The sequence below is a fragment of the Ranitomeya variabilis genome, chromosome 3 (assembly GCF_051348905.1).
Source record: "Ranitomeya variabilis isolate aRanVar5 chromosome 3, aRanVar5.hap1, whole genome shotgun sequence".
Taxonomy (NCBI): domain Eukaryota; kingdom Metazoa; phylum Chordata; class Amphibia; order Anura; family Dendrobatidae; genus Ranitomeya; species Ranitomeya variabilis.
The window spans coordinates 352,412,688-352,438,836 of NC_135234.1; the positions used below are offsets into that span (position 1 = coordinate 352,412,688).

Consider the following 26,149-nt stretch of genomic DNA (forward strand, 5'->3'; position numbering starts at 1 on the left):
CCCACAACTGTTGTGTCTGTTTCTTAAGTTCCCTCACAACTCGATTAAATGATGTTCTTCTAATCGTCCGTCCCTTCCTGATGTTACAGTTAGAACGGCACCCGTTTGTCGGGTAGGCCTGGAGTTCTTCCGGGACCCTAGAGACGCCCCTCTCCCGCAATTGCCTCCCAAGACTTCATAGGTGATATGTGTTAGACAGCCCGCCTTAAACTGACTGTCCTGCCGCTGTTTAGAGTATTGCTTGAAGCTGAATGTTATAATACTCCCTCGGCGTTCCGGCCACCGGTAGTGCGCCTCAGTAGGGTGTTGCTCCGGTCTTACAGCACGACCCCTACTGGAATTCTCCTATCGCTTGATCTCGTTTCTCACTCAGCACAATCTATCTCGCTTCTAGTCCTTTCTTGGGCCCCGCCGCTTCCCGGAGCTGGCGCGGACCCGTTACGTTCTTTCCAATGCCAAGCCTCTGTCAGGATCCCACCCCTGACAGAGACCCTACTGTCTCTTCCTCCACAACACCCTCTGCCACTAGGTGTTGCTTCGTCCAATCCAGTCAGCTTTCTGATCTAACTTCCTGCCTGACCCCCAGTTTACCCACTATGGTGGGGAGTGGCCTAATGAATAGAACCCTTAGCTCCCCCCAGAGGCCCGGCTGTGAAATGTATTGGTGTCTGTGATACCTGATCAGATGAACTCCTTCAGTGCCATCGGACGCACCATGGCTCCCCATAGTGGCGGAGCCACAGTACTGCAACGACCAGGACTCTGGGGCGCTGCACTCCCCCCTGGTTAAACACAGTACTCCGGGACTGGGAAGAAAACAACAATACAAGTTAGCAAAAAGACATACAATTTTGTTGAGTGCAATGACAATAAGTATACTTGAACAGGCTTCCCTTTATGGGAGGTAAGGACACTTGAACGTTACAAGCATGGCAAAAATATCATAGCAACATGCTATAATTAACTTTTCTTACCCAACCGGGTATTCTACTAAGTGCAAACATTATTAACCAATAATTTAACTTTGCCTTTAAGGATATACAGTCTTAGTCCGCTAAAGACCTTCCTATAATCACATTACAAGGTATTTTAACTTTTTCATTCTCCTACTTTGGATCTGCAGGACCGCCTGTCCTATCGGCACCAGACCTACTGCCTCTCCCTTCTGTTACAGGACCGCCCCATTCAGCCAGGGCCTACTGCCTTTTCAACTACTATACACAGTATAGAACATAACTTTTCTTTCAGTTTGAGAACACCGAGCCGGCTCTACTTGGCTCCTATAAGGACTCACCCACTAACCCTTACGGGTTCACTTTCTGTCCTTAGTAACACATTACTAACTTTCGATGGGGAACGCAGGGTTTACCTTCTATCCCCCCCCCTTTTCTTATCAACATTATCAAGTATCTTCTTTTCACAACATTAAACTTTCTCATTACTTCCTTTTTTTCTTTCAGAGAACATTATCAGCATTCCTTTACAATTAACTAATGGCATACATATAACTTTTACATGTAAATATTATCATCATTTTCTTCCATTGACATTATTGCTACCGATCTTAAAGCAATATCACCATTTACGTGCAACAAATGAACATCCCCTTTAAGAGGGGACCAAATCTCTGTGAGGTAGCACATCTTCTCAAGCTACCAGTCCATACTCATCAAAGGTTCCAGTGCGGTATCTTCGCAAAGAGTCCTTGTTTAAGTAAAACCAGTAGGGAGCGCCTTTAATAAGGTGCAAACTATATACAAAAGAGTTCGGATCATGCACTGTTCATGATTCAGCAGTTTTTAAAACTTGTGCAAAACTTTTGGTAACAAAAACAAACAATAGGGATCCCGGGTCAACAAAGGGATCCATAAAAAAAAAAAAGGTTTAACCCTGGAAGGGTTATAGCAGCAGTACAGTAACTATTTACAGATTCATGGTATCGAGGTTTATTCTTTCAAGTCTGGGGGCGATCCCTGTCCCCCAGCCAACGTGGCACCCGTACTGGTAGTTGGTCTCTCAGATGCCATCAGATCAGCCGGTGCCTGGATTTGAAGGCTAATCCTGCTTGCGAGTTCGGTAGCCGCTACAAGACGTACCGTGGTGATGGGAACGAGGTCCGGCAAATCGGGATCAGTCATGATCGGGACAACAGGGGGCGCTCTCTCAGGCTCACACCGTCGAACGTTCCGGGCACACCATCCTTGTGCACTCCGATGGCGGGTGTAAGTCACCTGATCCCCTCTTTGTAACGGGTCACCATTTCGACTGCAGCAGGGGGTCTTCACATTATAGCTAGTGACAAAGACATCAGTTGGTAGCCCCGGTTCCTGTATGGAGCCCCATCCCCTCTTCGGGTGGTAGGCCAGTACAGTTCCCCGCTTTACCACGTCTTTCCTGCCAGTAGCAGACTTCTTACGTGGCGTGTCAGGTGGTTCGGTCTCGTCCCGATCTTTCCAGTGTTGGATCAGACATTGCTTATACTGCTCCCAGGTAAGTACCGCAAGGGTGAGGCCATCCTCCCGGATCCCATCCGGCCCTGTCCAGGGGGTGTCCCACCGAAGGATCACCCCGTCTAGGCCCACACCTATGGGTTCTCCCATCTTGGTTGGTAGCGGAGGCACTAGCTTCCCCATCGCGTTGGAGGTGAGGATAACCCGCTCCACCAAGAAGGAACGATCATTGCCGGGGTGGGGAGCGGTCACGGGAGTGGGATCGATCAGGGGAGCCGGATCGGTCGGGAGAGCAGAATCGGCCAGGGGAGTAGGGATGTCGTCCATACCTGCACCTGAGGTGATTCCACCGATGTCGCTCCGGTCCGTTGACAAGGACACTGGAATCGGCTGCAGCCCGGACCACGGCTCCACCGGAGTCATCTCTTGACGTAACTCCGCCCTCCATGATTCCGTGACTAGGATAGGCAGGCTCGGCTCCTCCACTGGTGTCTCCAAGGAGTCCAGGTCCCTCACCGGCGGTGGACGCGAGTCCTCTTCTGATGGGTGAGGACAAACCGGGATCACCTCGCCGTTGTTCGGGCACCTGCTGTTCATCGTCGCTGTCCGGCATTCGGCGGCAATGCATGCATCTGACCCTGCCATTTCTCCAAGGTCGAGCTCCTCCTTCACCTCGTTCCCGCCATCGCAAGTCAGGGGGCGGTTCTCTGCTTTGAGGCAGGTCATCGCTTTGCAACAAGAGGCGCAGGGGGCGATCGCCGTTTCTGGCGCCACTTTGGTAGTCTCCTCCCATGGCACGCCCTCCTGTCTCTCTGGCGTAGCAATGGCGGCGGTTTTTGGCGGGAACTTTTGGCGGTAAATGGCGCAGCACAGTCTTTGCAATAAAGTACAATCCAAGCACAATAAATCACAGTTCCAAGGCACACATGACCCGATTCTTCAGGCTTAAGTAGATCCTGTTCGTGACGCCAAGTTGGAGCGCCCCCACACCGCCGCAGGGCCGAGGGGTACCCGGAGCCGGGCCTCTGGGTCTCAGTCCTGGAGTTGTCACGGTGGCTAGACCCGGTCCGTGGCCCTGTCTGTCAGTGGGGGACGTCCGGTGCAGTAAGTGGTGTTGTAACGGTGCAGTTGTGGGGTGCAGGTCGCGGTAAATAACGAGGACACCAGGTTGCAGTCTCTTTACCTCTTTACTGGAGATCTCTGAGTCCTCAGTCCAGAATACGGTTCACCAAGCTGCGCAAGTCCGGCCGGTCCAATGGCACCTCCAGAGTTCTCTTCACAGGTGGAAATCGGTGCCTTCCTTCTTAGCGCTATGTGTTGTAGTCCTTCCCTGCTGTGCTTACGGAAAGTACCCCACAACTGTTGTGTCTGTTTCTTAAGTTCCCTCACAACTCGATTAAATGATGTTCTTCTAATCGTCCGTCCCTTCCTGATGTTACAGTTAGAACGGCACCCGTTTGTCGGGTAGGCCTGGAGTTCTTCCGGGACCCTAGAGACGCCCCTCTCCCGCAATTGCCTCCCAAGACTTCATAGGTGATATGTGTTAGACAGCCCGCCTTAAACTGACTGTCCTGCAGCTGTTTAGAGTATTGCTTGAAGCTGAATGTTATAATACTCCCTCGGCGTTCCGGCCACCGGTAGTGCGCCTCAGTAGGGTGTTGCTCCGGTCTTACAGCACGACCCCTACTGGAATTCTCCTATCGCTTGATCTCGTTTCTCACTCAGCACAATCTATCTCGCTTCTAGTCCTTTCTTGGGCCCCGCCGCTTCCCGGAGCTGGCGCAGACCCGTTACGTTCTTTCCAATGCCAAGCCTCTGTCAGGATCCCACCCCTGACAGAGACCCTACTGTCTCTTCCTCCACAACACCCTCTGCCACTAGGTGTTGCTTCGTCCAATCCAGTCAGCTTTCTGATCTAACTTCCTGCCTGACCCCCAGTTTACCCACTATGGTGGGGAGTGGCCTAATGAATAGAACCCTTAGCTCCCCCTGGAGGCCCGGCTGTGAAATGTATTGGTGTCTGTGATACCTGATCAGATGAACTCCTTCAGTGCCATCGGACGCACCATGGCTCCCCATAGTGGCGGAGCCACAGTACTGCAACGACCAGGACTCTGGGGCGCTGCATATACCAACACAAAGTAGCAAGTATTTGTGAAGTGTAAAGGAAATGATGCATGCTTTCTAAATATTTGAAAAATATAAATCTGAAAATTAGGACACGCATTTGTATTCTGCCTCTTGTAGTTCAATACCCCTAAATAAGATCCTGAGGGACCAATTGCCTCCAGAAGTCACATAATTAGTAAATTAAATAGTTTGTTTGAGAGCATTAGTAATCAAACGGCACCATGAAAACCAAGGAACACTCCAGACATGTCACGGATAAAGTGTTGGAGAAGAGGGAGGGCTTGTGCACACGCTGCGGATTCCATTGCGGAATTTTCCGCTGCGGTTTTTACTGCGGATTTATCGCGATTTCCATTGCGGTTTCCTCTGCGGGTTTTCATCTGCAGATTTCTATAGGAGCAGCTGTAAACCCGCAGCGGAATCCGCACAAACCGCTGCGTTTCCGCGCGTTTTTTTCTGCAGCATGTACACAGCGGATTTTGTTTCCCATAGGTTTACATTGTACTGTAAACTCATGGGAAACTGTTGCGGACCCGCAGCTGCAGAAACGCTGTGGTTCCGCAGCAACATCCGCAGCGTGTGCACATACCCTGAAGCAGGGTTAGATTCGAAAATTAGAAAAAAAAATAACCCAAGCTCTGAACATCTCACAGAGAAGTGTTCAATCCTTCATTCAAAAATGGAAAAAGTATGGCACAACTGCAAACCTACCAAGACACTGCCATACACCTAAACTGACATCCCAAGCAAGGAGAGCACTAATTAGGGAAGCAGCCAAGAGGCCCATGGTCGCTCAGGAGGAGCTGCAGAGATGCACAGCTCAGGTGGGAGAATCTCTCCACAGGGCAACTATTGGCTGTATACTACACAAATTTGGCCTTTATGAAAGAGCGGTAAGAAGAAAGCCATTTGTGAAAGCAAGCCATAAGACGTCCTGTTTGTAGTTAAAACTATTTAGGGGACATAGTTAGCATGTGGAAGAAGGTGCTCTGTTCAGATGAGACCAAGATAGCGTTTTGCATTTATCCTAAAAAGCTCTATCTGTGGCAGAAAACGAACAATGCACATTACCCTAAAAACACCATCCTCACTTTCAAACATGGTGGTGGCAGAATCATGCAGCGGGGGGGCGTGGCCTGGCTGCACAAGTGACCAGTCGCACTTTTACAGAGCTCCTGCACATATTAACGGTTTCCTGAGAATTAAGGCCTCAATAACGGCGATTTCAATCCTTGTGCGGACCAAGTGCCAATAGCTACATCCAGGAGAGAATACCGAGGTGAGGTACTTGTCTGTTCTAGCCTGAGGCTCAAACTCCGGCCCGGAGGCGAGAGCAGCTGAATGGAAGCGCCATCTTGGAGCCAGCAACCGGCGACGTGTACATACACAACGGGCGTTCTTCAAAAAGGTACCGTCTGCCTCAGTCCCGGATTCTACTCCCCCCCTCTCTGCCTTACCTCTTACCTGGACTGGCTGCACGACGCTCCCATGAACTCTGGTGCAGCGGTTCCCGCGGCGCTGCTCCGCTGTTGGTGTGCAGCCCTGTGCTCCGTCTGCCTGCTGCTCAGTGCCTCTGCTGGCCCCGGAGACTGGACGCAGGCCTCGGTGGGGGATTCGGCGGTCCGTCTCCTCCTGCGCTCCTAGTCTTTGCTGACAGGGCGGAAGGCCCCTCATTGAACAATCTCTGCGTGAGAACGGCCAGAGGGTTTTTTTTTTCCCGCAGTAACGGGCGCCATTTTAACCTATACGGAGGGAGAACCCTGTGCTCAGACACAAAGGTGAAACAACTCAGCCTCCCAACTTCTTCCTGTTGGCAGTTATTCCTGCTGCCCAAACCCAGCAAAACCAGACAAAGCACTGCTGAATGTTATTTCAAGGCTAGTGCTGGTACCCCTTATCACCTCTACTGAAACAGTGGGGGTCAAAGTATTCCCTTCCCCCTCCAGTGCTTCCAAGTGGCCATTCTGAGGCTCTCTCCCTCAATAAACTGTTGTAGATATAATAACTTGCACAATCCCTATGGATACTGGAAACTCTGAAGCACCAACTCTAGAACCCTTCATATTCTTCTACCCAGCATTTTGTTTATTTCTGCTCATATCGTATTCTAAAAAAACTGCCATTAAATGTGCTATGCATTCAAATACCTTATTTTAATGCTGCTACAACAACAACATCTAGTGGTCATTCCAAGAAATTGCTCTAATTCCAACACAATGTGCAATTAAATATTCCCTCATATGTCCAAGTTGTGAACATAGCTTCTCAAGTTAATAGAAGCCTCATCATGGTCAAATCACAAAAAGAATGTGAAAAACAAGCGAACAAAGCTGCTGCAGAGGAACAGAAACCCATGGAGATCTTGACAAATATCTAAAGAAAAAATCAGTCTCCTCTCAAACCCCCTCAAGACAAACTCTTAAAAAATCCAACTCTCTTGACAACATGGATGATTCTGACCTCAGCGGAGATGATTCTGACAGTGACTCCATGCTAGAAGATGCAGCGCCCATCTCCAGAGCCTTCGTGAAAAAACTAATGGCCCAAAACATGAAACCCCTCCTTGAGGAACTATCTGGAATGCGCTCTGATCTCCAACAACTAGGTCAAAGGGTTGAAGTTTTAGAATCCGCAAACACTGACACAGTAGATGCTATAACTTGCCTCCATGATCAAATTCTCCATCAACACCACCATCTCAATGCAGCCCTACTGGCAGCAGAGGACAGGAAAACAGAAGTAGGAGGAAAAACATTTGTATAAAAGGCATCCCTGAGTCCTTTGCTCGAGAATCGTTAGAAAAAGTCTCCAGGAAGATTTTCACCAACCTTTTTGGTCAAGATAGAGCCACCGCAATTACAATTCAAAAAGTACATAGAGCTCTGAGACCTACCTGTAGGCTAAACAAATCATTATTAGAAAACTCAATGAATATTGAAAAATGAAAAATCACCATCTCACAATACTTTGATGAAAGTATTACTGATGGTCAACTTACTCCTAACATTTGGGAAGCACATCAGGCAGTACTCAGGGGGGAGCTCATCTCCATTGGTTCTTACACTAAGAAACAAAGAGACAAAGACATTATGTCGCTGCTATATCAAATCAGCCTTGCAGAATGAATCCACAAAACATCTGGTTCGCAGGAGTCTCATCGAGACCTCGCCTCTCTTCGCAGCAAACTGAAAGATTTACTTAATGTAAAATCAGTAAAATTATTTTTGTACTGTAGACATAAATTCTACATACACGGGAACAAAAGCAGTAAGCTTACCTCCCAAATGCTCAAAAAATAAAAATAAAAAAAGTTTATAAAAAGCATCTATGCTAAGACTAATAAGAGAGTTGTCAGGCCCGATGATATTGCTGAAGCTTTCAGACGATACTACGAATCTCTTTACAATTTAGACCTTCCTGATCCCATGAGGGACTGCTCGGCGGTTGCAGAGAGAATTCAGAGTTTTCTGGCTCTTCTCTCCCTTCCGAAAATCCTTCCAAAAAAGATCATGTAAACTCTTCTCTCTAAAATTACTCTCCAGGAAATTAAAGACACCTTACAGACTATCCCAAGTAACAAAACACCAGGTCCAGATGGCTTCCCTGTGGGATATTACAAAAGGTTTTCAGAAATCCTCCTTCCCAGTTAGTCGCTCTTTTTAATTCATTCCTTGGAGGGAATGCCCCACCCAGTCAAGCTTTAGAGGCTTACATTGCCGTTATCCCGAAGGAGGGGAAGGACAGCAGCCTTTGTGGTAACTATCGACCTATCTCTCTACTTAACACCGACATAAAACTGTGGGCAAACATTCTAGCCTCTAGAATTAATGGGGTTTTGGAGACATTAATCCACCCTGATCAAGTTGGTTTTGTCAGGGGAAGAGAGGGAAAAGATAATGCCACAAAAACCCTTCTGGCCATTTCTCACGCGAGACCCTCCGGTATTCCCCTGATCATTCTATCAACAGACGCTGAGAAGGCCTTCGATAGAGTCAGCTGGCACTATATGATTTGCACCTTACAAAAATTTGCCTCTCCCCCTTTTATTGATGCCATCATGACTCTCTATACGACCCCAACTGCTAAGGTTAGAGTGAACGGAATACTTTCGGACCCCTTCGTGATTAGAAATCGTACCAGACAGGGCTGCCCTCTTTCCCCCACCCTTTTTGTGATGGTAATGGAGACCTTGATACAGAAAATGAGAAAGGACACAGATGTCAAGGGTTTAGTTGTAGGTCAGCTAGAAATCAAGACAGCAGCTTTTGCCGATGATCTCCTGCTTCTGATCTCGAATCCCAAAATGGCTTTCTCTATTCTTTTAGGCTTGTTTGCTGAATTTGGAATTGTTTCTAACTTCAAAATTAACATGAACAAGTTGGAAGTTTTGAATATCTCAGCAACTGATGCTGTGGTCTCAACACTCAAACAAGAAACCCCCTTCAAATGGCCTCTTGAAAAATTAAAATACCTTGGGATCTATCTATCTACAGACCCCTCCTCTCTCTATAAATATAACTTCTTCCCTTTGCTTGATAAGCTAAAATTTTACTTAAATCGTACGATTTGTAGTACCTGTCCTGGATAGGAAGGATCAATGTAATTAAATCCTATATTCTCCCAAAAAAATGTTACGTCATGAATATGGTCCCCATACCTCTCCCTAATTCATTCTTCCTTTCTGAAAACCGATTGGTCGCAAATTTTGTTTGGAAAGCTAAAAGAGCTAGACTCCCTTATAAAATCCTCTCCCTACCGAAAAATGCCGGTGGTCTCGGCCTTCCTAACTTCAAAGTATACTATCACGCAGTTCACCTTGACCGATGGTTAAATATGGTCAAAATTAGACCAGACAGCAAAGATACTAATCTTGAACTTAACCTGTTGGGGAACAAAGCAGAGATCTTTCTTTGGTCCTCTCTTGCTTCCCCTCCTCAAATGCTCGATGCAATATCTTATAACACCTTAGCCATTAGACGCTCCCTTGTCCCAAACAAGCTCCCTCATTGTCTTTTTCTGGATAACATCCCACTAAAAATTATCCCTTGGCTCATAGACCCTAACTACATAGACGACTTTGGTCTCTGGGATTCATTGCCTAACCTGCCAATTTCGCTCCTGCTTTCTAACCAGATCCCCTGCATTGACGCTTGGCCATGTGAAGCCAAAAAACATCCCCGCGACCTTCTACAAAAACATCACATATGCTATATTATGATGAAACTTAAGACTGAACAAAAACATAACACCGATTGGCTATGGCTGGAATTACTAGTCAAGCTTAGATCCCCACTCCCCAAATTTATCTCTAAGTTATACGCTAATCTTATTACTCCCCCCACCCAATTCAAACCACTTTATTTATCCTCATGGGAATCAGAACTAAAGGTACCATTACACTAAACGACTTACCAACGATCACGACCAGCGATACGACCTGGCCGTGATCGTTGGTAAGTCGTTGTGTGGTCGCTGGGGAGCTGTCACATAGACAGCTCTCTCCAGCGACCAACGATCAGGGGAACGACTTCGGCATCGTTGAAACTGTCTTCAACGATGCCGAAGTCCCCCTGCAGCACCCAGGTAACCAGGGTAAACATCGGGTTACTAAGTGCAGGGCCGTGCTTAGTAACCCGATATTTACCCTGGTTACCATTGTAAAAGTAAAAAAAAAAAAATACACTACATACTCACATTCTGATGTCTGTCACGTCCCCCGCCGGCGTCCACAGGGTTAAAACTGCTTTCGGAAAGAGCGCTGCTAATATGCACGCGCTGCTGCCGAGAGCTTCCCTGCACTGAATGTGTCAGCGCCGGCCGTAACAGCGGTGACGTCATCGCTGTGCTCTGCTTTACGGCCGGCGCTGACACAGTCAGTGCAGGGAACTCTCGGCAGCAGCGCGTGCATATTAGCAGCGCTCTTGCCAAAAGCAGTTTTAACCCTGTGGATGCCGGGGGACGTGACAGACATCAGAATGTGAGTATGTACTGTTTTTTTTTTTACTTTTACAATGGTAACCAGGGTAAATACCGGGTTACTAAGCGCGGCCCTGCGCTTAGTAACCCGATATTTACCCTGGTTACAAGTTAACACATCGCTGGATCGGCATCACACACGCCAATCCAGCGATGACAGCGGGTGATCAGCGACCAAAAAATGGTCCTGATCATTCCCATCGACCAACGATCTCCCAGCAGGGGCCTGATCGTTGGTCGCTGTCACACATAACGAGATTGTTAGCGGGATTGTTGCTACGTCACCAAAAGCATGACGTTGCAACGATATCGTTAACGATATCGTTATGTGTGACTCAGCCTTAAATCTTTCCCTATCTCCTCAGGAAACAAAACAAATCTTGATTAACTCACATGGTTTTTCAAGATGCATTTTACTGCAGGAAAATGCTTTTAAAATCCTCTCATGATGGTATAGAACCCTGGAAAGATTATTCCATTTGGGCTTGACTGACTCGCCTCTCTGCTGGAATTGTTTCAACTCGGTGGGTTCCTTAACTCATATTTTCTGGCTTACCCAAAATCTCCAAATACTGGTCTGATATAAATAATTACCTCCGCCGTTTGTGTTTAATCAAACGAGATCTAATGCCCCAAGAAATATTGCTTTCACTCCCCACAAATTTGTTCAAACCTAAAAAACATGACTTACTCCCTCTCTTGTTGGCAGCAGCAAAGCACTTGATTTCGATACACTGGAGACAATCGTCTCCCCCAACCCTGAACGAATGGATCAATAAAGTACAAGATATCCACAGAATGGAGGAGTTGACTAGCTGGGAATCTCGCATACCTGAAAAGTTTCTAAAAACTTGGCTTCCTTGGCGGGGCTTTTCCCATACCCCCCCTTGACTCTACCATATACTTTTTTCCTGTACTCTCATATCTTATCATCCCCAATCCTTTGTCAGACTCAATGATTCCTCTTAAGGCCCCGTCTCACATAGCGAGATCGCTAGCGAGATCGCTGCTGAGTCACAAGTTTTGTGACGCAACAGCGACCTCCATAGCGATCTCGCTATGTGTGACACGTACCAGCGATCAGGCCCCTGCTGCGAGATCGCTGGTCGTGTCGGAATGGCCTGGACCTTTTTTTGGTCGTTGAGGCCCCGCTGACATCGCTGAATCGGTGTGTGTGACACCGATCCAGCGATGTCTTCACTGGTAACCAGGGTAAACATCGGGTTACTAAGCGCAGGGCCGCGCTTAGTAACCCGATGTTTACCCTGGTTACCAAAAAAAACAAACACTACATACTCGCCTTTCGGTGTCCAGGTCCCTTGGCGTCTGCTTCCTGCTCTCACTGCCGGCCGTACAGTGAGAAGTGAGAGCACAGCAGTGACGTCACCGCTGCTCTCACTTCTCACTGTACGGCCGGATCTCAGTCAGAGCAGGAAGCAGACGGCAAGGGACCTGGACACCGAAAGGCGAGTATGTACTGTTTGTTTTTTTTGGTAACCAGGGTAAACATCGGGTTACTAAGCGCGGCCCTGCGCTTAGTAACCCGATGTTTACCCTGGTTACCCGGGTGCTGCAGGGGGACTTCGGCATCGTTGAAGACAGTTTCAACGATGCCGAAGTCGTTCCCCTGATCGTTGGTCGCTGGAGAGAGCTGTCTGTGTGACAGCTCCCCAGCGACCACACAGCGACTTACCAACGATCACGGCCAGGTCGTATCGCTGGTCGTGATCGTTGGTAAATCGCTATGTGAGACGGGGCCTTAAACCACATGTCGCAGTGCTCAAGCCCGAACTGGTTGTCTCTAGTCAGCTGGTTTTTATTGTCTCCTTGTAAGACCTTTTGCCCAGTTCACTCTGCTTTCAAATGCTTTTAGCAGTCCTAATGTCTCATCTTTATGTTTATACCTGATAATTGTTTTCTAAGGTTAACCTATTTTTTGGTTTATATTCTGCATCACTCCCAATAGCAGTTCCTGCTGTTCTCTTTCAGCAATATTTTACTTATTGTCTAATGCAACAATTTGATATGCTTTCTTTTTCACTGAAACTTTTTGAGATTTGCTGATGCAAGCCCTTTTTGTTAATGTTGAAATTAAATTAAATAAAGAATAAAAAAAAAAAAAAAAGAATCATGCAGCGGGGATGCTTTTTTCCCGTTTTTATTCAGCAGGGACAGGAAAGCTGGTCAAAGTTGATGGGAAGAAGGATAGAGCTAAATACAGGGCAATCCTGGAGGCAAACCTGATAGAGACAGCAAAAACTTAAGACTGGGGCATAGGTTCACCTTCTAGCACTGAAACGACCCTAAACAAACTGCCAGAACGACAAAGGAACGGTTTTCAACGCATATTCTTGCGTCTGAATGGCTGAGTCACAGTCCAGACCTAAATCTCATTGAGAATCAGTAGCAAATTTGAAAATTGCTGTTTCTCCATCCATTCTAACTGAGATAGAGCTAGTTTACAAAGAAAAATAGGCAAACATTTCAGCCTCTAGATGTTCAAAGAAGATAGAGACATACCCCCAAAGACTTGCAAAAGTAATTGAAGCGAAAGGTGGTCCTTCAAAGAATTGACTCAGTAGGGCTGAATACAAATGCAAATCACAATTTTCAGATTTATATATTTAAAATATTTAGAAAACAATGTATCATTTCCTTTACACTTCACAAATACTTGCTACTTAGTGCTGGTCTAACACATAAAATCCCAATAAAATACATTTCAGTTTGTGGTTGCAATGTGCAAATTTTTGGTCAAGTTCACGGGGTATAAATACCTTTTCAATGCACTGTATCTGTAGCCCCTGTTGTCTTACATCAGGTATTAGTTTTTACTATCACACTATGCTTTTTATAGTACATTTCAGTAAAACGTAACAATAAAAATTACCCATGCCATGCTACAGAGGCTGAGGATACTGCAGAATATCTTCTTTAGCCTAAATAAGAGGAGAATAATGTCCATCTTTAAAGGTGTAACGTCTATGGAAGCATCACTCAGCCATCTTAGTCCTGTAAAAGGGAAAAAAGAACAAAGCAGGAGTTGTCTATAGGGGTGACAATAGTTAACAAGGCAGCACAGGTTATGGTGCGTCTATGCTTTATATACACTGGTCATTTCCACCTTAGCACACAACATGTAACACCCACTGCTCTCATGTACACAATACACACCTTGCATTGTTTTCCCAGATCTTTCCTCACTCCTGTTGTTCCCACTTTTTCCATGAACACCAGATACTTCACGAGCAGCTACAAGCAAATCTTTTAATTATGAGGAAATGGGTTTCTCAAGGAGTCTTTTATGTAAGCTGCTTAAAGAGGCAGTGGGAGGCTTTACTATAAGTCTTTTGCTGAAACTGCGAGCAGGTGCGTGTGTATTACAGGCTTACCAAAACATGGCAGATCAGAATCAGAATATTTATCTAACATGAAGGTCTTATTACTAGCTGCTGGCCCTGTATTAAGCCAGAAGAGGGAGCATGTATACACAGTGCTTGGTTACTGAGAAAGCATTGTGGACAGTCAGGTTTTCCTGACCCAGAAGTAGTAGGCAGACAAACTTCTTAAGCTAAGATCACACTAGGCGCTTTTGGTGCGTTTGTTTAATGCTAATTTTCAGCTGTTTTTTACAGTACCAGCAAAGCCTATGAGATTTCAGAAATCTTATACAAACACATTTTTTTTTGTGATCACTATTTTGTGCTTTGCATGTTTTTTGGGACATACAGCATGTTCCTTCTATCAGTGTTTTTTCATTGTTTTTCACCCTGTGGTGCAGTGACCAATGTTACAGCCAGGGGGCGCTGTGTGTGCACTTCAAGATGCACTTGGAAGCATAGTTGTGATGAAACAGTGACTGGCAGTGTTGTGAATGGCCGATATGTATCGCAGAGGTAGGTGGCCCTGTGATGGAAGCCTGGGTATGTTTTGCTCAACAGATCTACTGCTGAGGGATTTGTTTACATTGGGAAGGCTTCCAGGTGATTGGAGAGATGGGTGGGTCCAGTCACCTACAAACCCACCCAAAGAGGCGTGTCTGAACACCTAAGATGGTTTTGTGTTTAAGGACCTGTGGGGATGTCATGCTCACATGACTGGCCATGTGACAGGTACCTGGATGTGGTTACACCTATGTAAAAGAGGTGTGTGTAGCAAATGGTGTGAGTGTTTTGGGAGTCTGTCAGGGTGGACACACTTCCATGTGTCCTGGCTGGACACTGCAGAGTGGCCTGTGTGCTGTAGGTCCTGGATGGTCAGTGTTGGAGGCTCATGGGAGTGGAGTCTTCCTGGAAGCACCTAGAGACCGTAGACCTGGACGGTCTGTGTTGAGGACCTGGGACTGACGTGGAGTCAGCGTGAGGACTGGAACTCCTGAAAGGTAACCCCGGACAAGGAGATTGTAATATATGGCAGAGAAGTTTATCTGCTGCATGAACAGACTGGTGGTCGTGATAAGTTCATGGACATAATGAAATAGACTGTATGTCATGTGGTTTATGAAGTTTAATAAACCAGATTTGACCAGATTTGTGTGAGGTACCGTGCCTGAGTGCTTGAATCCTATGCCAAGCGAGTGTCCCCCAACACACTCAGGTAGCGTATCACCATATTTGGTGTTTCGAATGCGGGCAACGGTCCAAGAAGCACATGTTGCAGCGCTGGCTGATCTGAGCCAGAGGAGTAAACGGTCTGAGAACCGTGTGTAACAGACAGGAGTCTGTGCTATGCTGACTGGGGTCAGTGAGAGACTGTGAAGTTTTTTTTTCTCAAGTCAGCTTGCTGTGGCTCGGTGAGGTCACGAAGTTTGCTGTGGCTCGGCGGGGTCACGAAGGTGACAAGCGTCTTGCTGTGGATCAGTGGGTCCATGAAGTCAGCTGTACAGGACATTGTGAAGTGCAGTTGCAGCAAAGAGAGAAAAAAAAAAAGACATTGCTGGTCCAGAGCGTGCAGACTCTTAAAGGGCCAGTACACATTGGTGTACTGTGCGAACTGGGGCCTGAAAGTACCGTGGGGAGTCCACGGAGTGTACCCCAGTGAAGGGGTGGTGTCCCTAATAGGGTGGTGTCCCAAAAAAGGGGGTGGTGACCCAAACAGGGATGGTAGTCCAAAAGGGGGCGGAGTCCCAAAAAGGGGCGGCATTCAAAAATGGAGTTGGTGTCCAAAAGGGGGTGGAGTCCCTTAAGGGGGTGGTGACCCTAAAGGGGGCAGAGGCCCAAAAGGGGGCAGAGCCTCCTGAAACTAAAGGGGTGACACAAACGGACTGTTGCCAGACACAATGGTACTATGTGTGTCCAATTTGCCATGTGAACTACCCTCCTCTGCTTTTCTGTCCCACTCCTGCTTATGTAATGAATACAGCAGTCATAGCTTCTCCTATTCAATGTATACAAGAGCTTCAGTATGACGTATATACAGTAGTCTCTGTGTATCCGAGTGTGTATCCCATGTGATATATATACAGCAGTCTCAGTGTATCCCATGTGATGTATATTCAACAGCCTCAGTGTCTCCTGTAATATAAATACCGCAGTCTTAGTGTATCCTATGCAACTTCTTTACAGCAGTCTTAGTGTATCTTATGTAATGTATAAAGCACTGACTCAGTGTATCCTATGTGATGTGTATATACTACAGTCTGTCTATCCTTTGGATATAAAAAAAATCGTACAAAGTAGCTGAATTTACCAACATCAGGTCATAATACTAATATGCTGCAGGATGCAGTAGGCCTCAATGATAAAGGCAGAGACAGATCAGGTGCAAAATACTGATGAAACAACCAGTCACTCACACTCTATCGGTCACGTCCATACTATTAGATCAGGCATGTGGGCCAGCACTATGTATGTGCACTCCACAAAAACAGGCAACCTCAATTTCACCAGCCAGCACTAAAGCGCCTGGCATATCCTGAAATGAAAAAATGTGATATATACAACAGAGTCTCATGGTTTCCTATATGATGTACATAGAGTAGTCTCAGTGAATCCTATGTGATATGTGTTCAACGGAGTGTCAGTGCTTCCTATGTGATATGTATACAACAGAGTCTCGGTGCATCTTTTGTAATGTATACAGCAGTCCTCCCACTGTTAAGTTCCATAAACGTTACATGAGTAGTGATGAATTTCTCATTTTGAGGAGACATGTATTGAAATATGCATATATCGCATACCTCACCAAAAGGAATCGATTCCAGTCATCACATTAAGGGAAAGATTTGACCAAATATAGAAGGTTAATTTTTAAGTTGATAATTTTGAATGGCCCGCAATTGAGATGCTAAATATCCAAATGGTACTTTGTAGAAAAAAGGTCCGTCCCCCTGCTGTAAATGATACTTAAAAATTTGGAATCTATCACTATTAAAATGTATTGACATTCTTTTAACGGAAATATATTATTTTCATAATATAGCTATTAAATATTATGATAGCCTATGGGCATTAGCTTCCTTTGTTAGGCATCTGTTAAATAGTCCATAGTGTCATCTGTTTAATATAAGTCATAAAAAGCTCATGGCATATTTTTAACAGTTTTAATACAACATCATGTAACCCATAGGCACCATGTGTTAAAACCATATGTCCCAAGGTATGCAGCTTGTCCTGGATTTTGTGAGAAGGAATAGCATAGTTTACTATTCTATTCCCTTTTTTTTTTTTTTTTATTGTAGGCTAACATACTCTATACGTACTGGCCAGAAGAAGCCTAACAGGACACTTTTTAGCCTCCATCTAACTAATTGAGCCGTATGGACACATCTAATTTGTACGATGTGAGTTTTTAGAGTCATTCCTAGTCACTAAGCCTCATGCAATGTCAAAGCATACTTTGTGCCTACTAATCTCAAGATGATGTCTGCAATCTAGTGCAAGCAAGCCAAGGAAGTCCACACTACCCTAGCCCAACTGCCACAGAATACATAGGACCACGGTCCTGAAAAGCCTTTTGCTCACATCTACATTCCACCAATTCGTCATTGTACAGAATTTAAGTTTAAAGGGAACCTGTCACCCCCAAAATCGATGGTGAGGTAAGCTCACCATCATCAGGGGCTTATCTACAGCATTCTGTAATGCTGTAGATAAGCCCCCGATGTTATCTGAAAGAGGAGAAAAAGAGGTTATAATATACTCACCTGGGTGGTCCCGCTGTGTTCCGTGGTCAAATGGGCATCTCAGGTCTGCTCCGGTGCCTCCCATCTTCATTCCATGACGTCCTCTTCTGGTCTCCGCGCCGCGGCTTCGGCACAGGTGAGGGCAGAGCAAAGTACAGCAGTGCGCAGGCGCCGGGCCTCTCTGACCTTACCGGCGCCTGCGCACTGCGGTACTTTGCTCTGCCCTCAACAGGGCAGACAAAGTACGCCTGCGCCAAAGCAGCGGCGCGGAGACCAGAAGAGGACGTCATGGAATGAAGATAGGAGGCGCCGGAGCAGACCTGAGACGCCCATCGGAGCGGGACCGCCCCTGGGTGAGTATAATCTAACCTCTTTTTCTCCTCTTTCAGGTAACATCGGCGGCTTATCTACAGCATTACAGAATGCTGTAGATAAGCCCCTGATGCCGGTAAGCATACCTCACCATCGATTTTGGAGGTGAGAGGTTCGCTTTAACCCTCCATCAGGAACAACTGATCTGACAGGTGCAGCTCTTTTAGCTTCATATCTCCATACTCACCAGATTGTTAGGAAATCCCCCACCCCCCAATACCTTCCTGACTCTTGATGATTTGTGAAACCTGATATCACAGTTGTACTCAGAGACTCAGGAGAACAGATATAACTTCGCTGGCTTCTCGGATACATTGTTCCCGAATACTTCCCACTATATAAGGTTGGTGGTATTTTATGTTTTTAGTCATCACAATTGTTAGTTTAGCTTGTTTTATGAATGGATAGTGCAAAGTTTGTGGATACTTCATAGAAATAAGAAAGGTTTTCGTACAAATGAAAGTGTGCTTCTCAAGTACATTGTTCCCTAACACATTCTCTCTCTTGCTTCTGATTAGCTGCTGAAATGGAGAGGAAAATGTATGATTTGTCAAAACCCCTTCATGTCGATGAAGTGAAGATGCTGTAAGATGATGATGATGCAGACCCCACACTGCATGAGGATTTGGGAGAAGTGAGATTGATTCTTATGATGAGGTGGAAGTATGTGAAATTGGTTCTGAAGCAGAGCAAGAGGGTGAGAGTGATGAGGATGAAGAAGACATAGAAACGTGTTATATGGGAAGAGATACACAAACAAAAGGAGCAATTAGTCACCCATGCAAACTAAACGTAGGGACCCGCAAAACATTCTCACTCACCTTCCTGCAGTTAAAGGAACCGCAAGTAATTCTAAAACTGCAGCTGAATGCTGGAGTAGTTCATTCACAGATGTCTTTCTGGACTCTTTTGTCACATACACAAATCAATATATAGACATTATAAAGGACAAGTTCATCTGCAACAGAATAATGAAGCCCACCGATGATATAGAACTGATGGCTTTTTTGGAATGTTATACTTTGCACGAGCTTATAGGGCTAATCGCCAAAGTTTGGAGGAACTTTGGGGTATAGATTGTGATGGAACAGAAAAATTTGGCCTTGTTATGTGTTTAAAAAGATTCAAGATTCTAATTTGTTGCCTTCGGTTTGACGACACAACTTCCCAAACCCAACGTAAAACGTATGACCGATTTGCTCCGATTCCTGATTTATTCCAAAAATTTGTTGAAAACTGTAAGAAAAGCTATTGCCCTGGGGAGAACATCACTATGGACGAAATGCTCAATGGTTTTCGTTGCAGATGTGCATTTCATCAATACATTCCATCAAAGCCTAGCAAATACGGAATTGAAATGTATGGCCTTGTTGATGCCAGGAAGAGCTACACTTACAACCTTGAAATTTATGCAGGAAAACATCCAGAAGGTCCATTTCATGTCAGCAACAAACCCAGTGATGTTGTGAAAAGAATGGCTGAGACCTTACTTGCATTGGGTCGCAATATAACAGCTGACAACTTGTTTCCAAATTGTGATCTGATTGATTATCTGAAAATGCAAAATCTTTCATATGTATACACTGTAAGAAAAAATATAAAATAATTATTGCCACAGTTTGTAAATGTGAAAGGGAGAAAACAGTGCAGCAGTATGTTTGCATTCAATAATGGAATGTTTTTAGTTTCCTATGTACCATGCAAAAAGCAAAATGTAATTCTCGTCTCACCACTTCATTATGATGATGCCATTGATCCTGGGTCTGAAGCACACAAAAAATGGAAATAATTACATTTTATAATGCAACCAAATGGGGTGTTGATACAGCTGATCAGATGTGCTCAACTTTCAGCGTCAGCAGAAACTCCAGGCACTGGCCAATGGTCATATTTATCACTATGTTGAATTTGGGTGGTATAAATTAACAAGTGATTTACCTTGAAAACCAACTTAAACCACTCCGTAGAAGGGCCCATCTGAAAAAATTGGCCCATAAACTAGTGCTTGGAGAGCTCCACAGGAGAAGAGGATAATAGTCATGCGTTGAAAACTGGGGGCTATTTGGCGGGAATTGTGAAATGAATGTACATTTAGAGTTATTACTTTTATGGTAAGTAAATGGGGTTGTTTTGCACCTGATGATGTGTACTCTCTTTTATTACATCCCTATGAAGGTCACTGATCACTTTTAGAGTGCTGAATTTGAGAAAATTAGATATTATAGGCATTTTTCCAGCCTGCACCTGACAGGAGTAATGTACCTGAACTCGTTAGTGAAGGCATTGTTCCTGACGGAGGGTTAAATACATTTTCAAGCTTTACAAGAAACAGAGAAAAAAAAAAGCCTTATCATTATCTAGCATTGCTAACTTTACTATAGGAGTATGTCAACAAAAATTAGCGAAAAACGAACAAAATCCGTTTGCATGCAGATTTGTTGCAGATTCACTGTAGTGACATTGCAGTAAAAATTGACAACGTAAATTGACATACTGCAGATTTAAAATCTACACTGCAGGTCAATTTCAGTGTGGATTCCGCATGCATATTTACACAGTAAGATTTGGTGAAATTACAGTAATTTTACCGGCAGAACCTGTGCAGTGTAAGCATACCTATAAGGGTAATGTATGTTCACACAGTTTTTTAAGACGGATTTTAAAACAGATCGGCTTCAAAATTCACACAAAAAAAACAAACTGAGTGAACATAACCTAAAAATGTTAAAAAGTATGGGATGGAAGCAGCATGTACTGAAGCAGACGTAGCCGTCGCTGCAACTTACCTCTGTTTTTCGGCCAGTCCTAATAAAACCAGTGTGAATGAATGTTTAGCAATGGCACAAAACTGATACAATTCAGGAACCTGCAGTCAATCTGTCTATTCTTCCCGACTGATCTGTTTACAAGCCTGCGCAATGTTGCTAGGATAAACCTCTCAGCTAATACACAAAATGACACAGCTCACTGGCCGAGCACAAAACACATTAAATTTACAACCCATCACGTGAAAATACCGGATTACTCACCGGTAATGCTCTTTTATAGAGCCCACGACAGCACCCACTGAGAGAGGGGATCCGCCCCTGGGAACAGGAAACCTACAGAGAGATAAAAGGGGCGGCCCCCCCTCGCTCCTCAGTTGTTTTACAGAGAATAGGAGGAACCGCCGCCAGGTTTTTTAGTTAACAGGTTCAGGCATATATACATATTTACAACCTTATACTATATTACTCTATTATTTACATCTCCCTACCAAGGCACCACGTGCAACTAAATAAAAGAAAAGGGAGGGATGTGAATGGGTGCTGTCGTGGGCTCTATAAAAGAGCATTACCGGTGAGTAATCCGGTATTTTCTATTCGCCACGACAGCACCCACTGAGAGATTTACAGAGATTATAGATTGGGTGGGTTAACTGAGCCGAGAACCGAAACCCCAAAGGTTAGATCAGAAGCAGCAGATAGGTCTAATCTATAGTGCTTATAGAAGGTATTAGGCGAAGACCAAGTTGCAGCCTTACATATAAGGTGTATTGGCACGTTCGCTCTTTCTGCCCAGGAAGTCGACAAGGCTCTAGTGGAGTGTGCTCCCACATGTAGAGGGGGATCTTTTCCCTTAGATCTGTATGCCAAGACTATAGCATCTCGGATCCAGCGTGACAGCGTGCTCTTTGTGACTCTGGATCCCTTGTTTTTTCCCTGGAAAGACACAAAGAGAGCCCTACTCTTCCTCCAGTCCTTAGTTCTTTCTATATAGGCTAGAACAGCTCTTTTAACATCTAGGGAATGAAGTCTTACTTCTTCTGGAGTTGAGTGGTCTTTATAAAAAGTAGGTAAGAAAATTTCCTGAGACCTATGAAAACTAGTGGCTACCTTAGGGAGATAACATGGATCTGTTTTTAAAATTATTCTGTCAGAAGTCACTGATAGGAATGGAGGATCTACTGATAAGGCATGGAGATCACTCACCCTTCTGGCAGATACTAATGCCACTAATAATATCGTCTTTAATGAGACATGCTTCAAAGAGGCTGTTTGAAGAGGCTCAAAAGGGCTTTGTGTCAATGCATCCAGGACTAAAGTCAGATCCCACTGAGGAACCTGTGGCATCTTAATAGGTTTTGAACTCTCGCATGCGGAAATAAACCTAGATATCCATCTATTTCCCGCAACATCAGAATTAAAGAGAGCTCCTAGAGCCGAAATTTGGACCTTTAACGTGCTAACCGAGAGTCCCAATTCCAGACCCTTCTGTAGAAATTCTAGTATTGAGAATATAGGAACCTCCGAAGAGAGTTGTGCAGTATGGAATTCAAGAAATTTCTTCCAAATTCTAACATAAATTCTGGTAGTGGAAGGCTTTCTACTCCTCATGAGGGTATTTATTAACCCTCTAGAAAATCCTCTAAGATCTAGTAACCGCCTCTCAAATTCCAGACAGTCAAGTTCATGCCTTTTACTTGAGAATGTAGGAACGGTCCCTGAGACAGAAGGTCCTTGGTCTGAGGCAGAATCCAGGGTTCTGAAACTGACATCGCTCTGAGCCACGAAAACCATGGCCTCTTGGGCCAGAATGGGGCTATCAACAGAACTCTTGCCCCTTCTTCCCTTATCTTTCTTATTACCATGGGCATTAGATTCCATGGGGGGAATGCATAGGCTAGGTCGAATGTCCATGATATATGGAGGGCATCGAATATGTCCGGATTGTCCTCTCTGCATAGAGAGGCGAACATCTTGACCTGACGGTTTGCTCGTGTGGAAAACAAGTCTATCTGGGGTATACCCCATTTGGCTGTTATTAACTTGAAAATTTTCCTGTTGAGCGTCCATTCCCCCTGATGCAGAGTGTGGCGGCTGAGGAAGTCTGCACGAAAGTTGTCTATGCCTCTGATATGTACCGCCGACAAGGATAGCAGGTGACCTTCGGCTAACTCCATGATGTCTGAAGCCACCCCCATAAGATTTTCTGACCTTGATGGTTCAGATAGGCCACTGCGGTAGTGTTGTCGGAGAAGACCCTTGTGTGAGAGCCTCTCAGCTGAGGGAGAAAGTGGAGTAGGGAATAAAATATAGCCTTCAACTCTTTTACATTAGAGGAATTTTCAAGCTCTGCACTAGACCAGAGACCCTGAACTGCCTGATTCTGAAAATGTGCCCCCCAGCCATCAGGACTAGCATCTGTGGTTACATTACTGGACGAAGTGATCACCCATAAAACTCCCTTAGATAGATTCCCCCAATCTAACCACCATGCAAGGGAGTGTACTACGTCTGACGTTAGAAAAACTGTGTTATCCAGCTTTCCTTCCTTCTTAATGTCTTCTTCTAATATAAATTTCTGTAGCTGTCTAGTGTGGAATTGTGCCCATTGAACCGCAGGAAAACAAGAAGTCAGGGAATCTAATAAAGACATGGCATTTCTTAATGACATACTACGCTTACTGATGGCTAAACTCACTTTATGTATTATAGCGGTTTTCTTATCATCAGGAAGCCTACATATCTGGTCAACTGAGTCCAACAGGAGCCCCAGAAATTTCTGACATGTCACTGGCTGGAGTCTGGATTTTTCCCAGTTAACAATCCAGCCAAGTGTCTGCAAAGAAAATACTACTTCCTCTAACCTCTTCTCACACTGTAGGGAGTTTTTACCTACAATCAGCAGGTCATCTAAATACGGAATTACCAGTGTGTCCCTTACTCGTAGAAAGGACATTACTTCCAACAATAATTTGGTAAAAACCCTCGGAGCCATGGATAAACCAAATGGCATTGCCCGGTACTGTAGATGACAGACCTGCCCATCTATAACCACTGCTACTCGAAGAAATTGCTGGTGTAACTGGTGTATGGGGAGATGGTAATAAGCATCCTTAAGATCCAGTACTACCATGTAACAATTTGGAAACAAATTTTTAATAGCTGAACGAATAGATTCCATTTTAAATGTTCTGGGTTTTATAAAGGAATTCAATTTTCTCAAATTGATTATAGTTCTGAAAGAGCCGTCGGGTTTAGTAATCAGAAACAGGGGGGAGTAGAATCCCTTCCCTATCTGAGATGGCGGAACCTTTATTAATACCCGTTTGGATATGAGGGATTTAATTTCTGTTTCAAGGGCCTCCTGTTGAGGCCTAGATTTTAAGGATGTGAGAAGGAAGGAATCCGGAGGTGTTTGAATAAAGTCTAAAACGAGGCCTGAAGATACTAAATTGATGGCCCATGGATTAACCGTTATCTCCTTCCATTGCTCCACAAATTCTAGAAGTCTAGCTCCCACTGGCAAAACAGGGTCAACGGAATTTATCCGCTGGCTTAAAGGGGCGTTTATTGAATAAATTCCCTTTTTGTTTAAATTCTTTATTATTCCAACGGTCTTTAAAGCCTCCCTTCTTGCCGAATGGTGGCTTCCTGAACGCCCTTCTGTAAGAAGGAATAAAGGGATTAGGGAACCCCTTCTTCCTTTCACCCGCCTTAGTGAGTATTTCATCTAATACGGTTCCGAAGAGGTACTCACCCTGACAGGGTATGGCACACAACTTGGATCTGGACTGGGCATCTCCTTTCCAGTTTTTTAACCATAAGGCCCGACGAGCCGTATTAGTGAGACTAGCTGTTCTGGCCGCCAGACGGAGCGAGTCTATAGAGGCATCAGATATAAACGCCGCAGCCCCCTTAATCAAAGGAATAGCAGCCCGCAATTTTTCCCTGGATACCCCAGTTTTGATGTTTTGGTCCAGCTGGTCAAGCCAAACTAGCATAGACCTGCTAGTAGATGTGGCTGAGATTGCAGGTTTAAAGGCAGTTACACAGGCCTCCCATGATTTCTTAAGAAGTGTGTCAGACTTCCTGTCTATAGGATCTGATAAGGAACCTGCATCTTCCACCAGTAGGGAGGAACGGCGGGAGGTGGATGCCACAGCCGCATCCACTTTAGGTACTTTGGACCAAGTGGTCAAGTCCTCATCATCAAAGGGGTACCGCCTTTTACACGAGACTGGTACAAATCTCTTTTGCCCCTTGCTCCATTCCCGCTTAATAAGGTCCTTGATGGCCTGATTTACCGGAAACACATGGCCTTTCCGTTGTGAAAGACCGGCGAACATAACGTCCTGAGGTGTCTGAGGTTCCTTAGACTCTGACACCCCCATAGTACCTCTCACTGATTTAATCAGATTGTTCACACTGTCTGTAGGGAAACAGACATTATAATCCTCGTCATCCGAGGAACCCGATTTCTGAGAGATGTCTGAGTCAACCTCCCCACTTTCTGCTGACGTTTCTGCTGCAGGTGAAGGCGCTCTCCTGGTTTTTCTCTCAATATTCACAGCCGGACTACCTCCCAAGGACTGAAGTTCTTCCCTTATCATGAGACGAATTTCTTTCATCCTGACCGAACTCTCCTGCTGCAAGGTGTAATCTATGCAACTTTGACATAATTTCTTAATATAGGAGTCTGGCAGGGGCTCATTACACATCGCACACTGCTTGTGCCTAGTTTTCTCCGTCCGCTTACCCTATAAGACAGAAGTAGGAGAAACTACCATTAGCCCTCATAAAGCTACCTACGCCTACACCCAGGAATAAGGTTAAATACCGTCTGCCGGGTTGTACGATCAGCTTTTGGTGCAGAACGGCCTGACTTTTTCACCATTTTCTCAGTGGAGTCACTCATTTTCGAGTGTCCACTGCCTTTCTTTTTTGCATCACCACTAGGCAGGATTAAATCCTCCAGTGGGCGCTCGATATCCTCCTGGGACAACATGTTGCGCAACAAGTAGTGCTTCAAACTGCCTTATATAGCACTGCTTGTGCCTCATAGCTGAGAAAACACACCTCCTCTTTTTTTTTTTTTTTTTTTTGTACCTGACCGTTTAGAGAGTTCAGCGATTAGCCCTGGTGTGCGGCTCCCAGTCTCCTCCTCCAGCCACGGACGCTGTCGGCACTCCTATCGTCGGTATTGCAACCATAATGGCGTCCATAGCAGGGCCCAGGCTGACCTTGCGCCTCCGGAAGTCCTACAATCCACTTCCGGGATGCCACCAGACCGCGCATGCGCGCACTCCCCCTTATCCATGCGGCTGAAGCCACCG

General features: G+C 45.3%; 1 protein-coding gene across 1 annotated transcript in view; it reads right to left on the reverse strand.

The window, feature by feature from the left end:
• The window catches only part of LOC143817695 (uncharacterized), a 164,823-nt gene extending 139,289 nt beyond the window's left edge, over positions 1–25,534 (reverse strand). The window contains exons 1-3 of the mRNA XM_077299184.1: positions 25,048–25,534; positions 13,731–13,808; positions 13,447–13,568 (exon numbers count right to left, since the gene is read on the reverse strand). Coding sequence (XP_077155299.1) covers positions 13,447–13,568; positions 13,731–13,808; positions 25,048–25,534 — 687 coding nt within the window. The remainder of the gene's footprint in view (positions 1–13,446; positions 13,569–13,730; positions 13,809–25,047) is intronic.
• Positions 25,535–26,149: the final 615 nt, after the last annotated feature.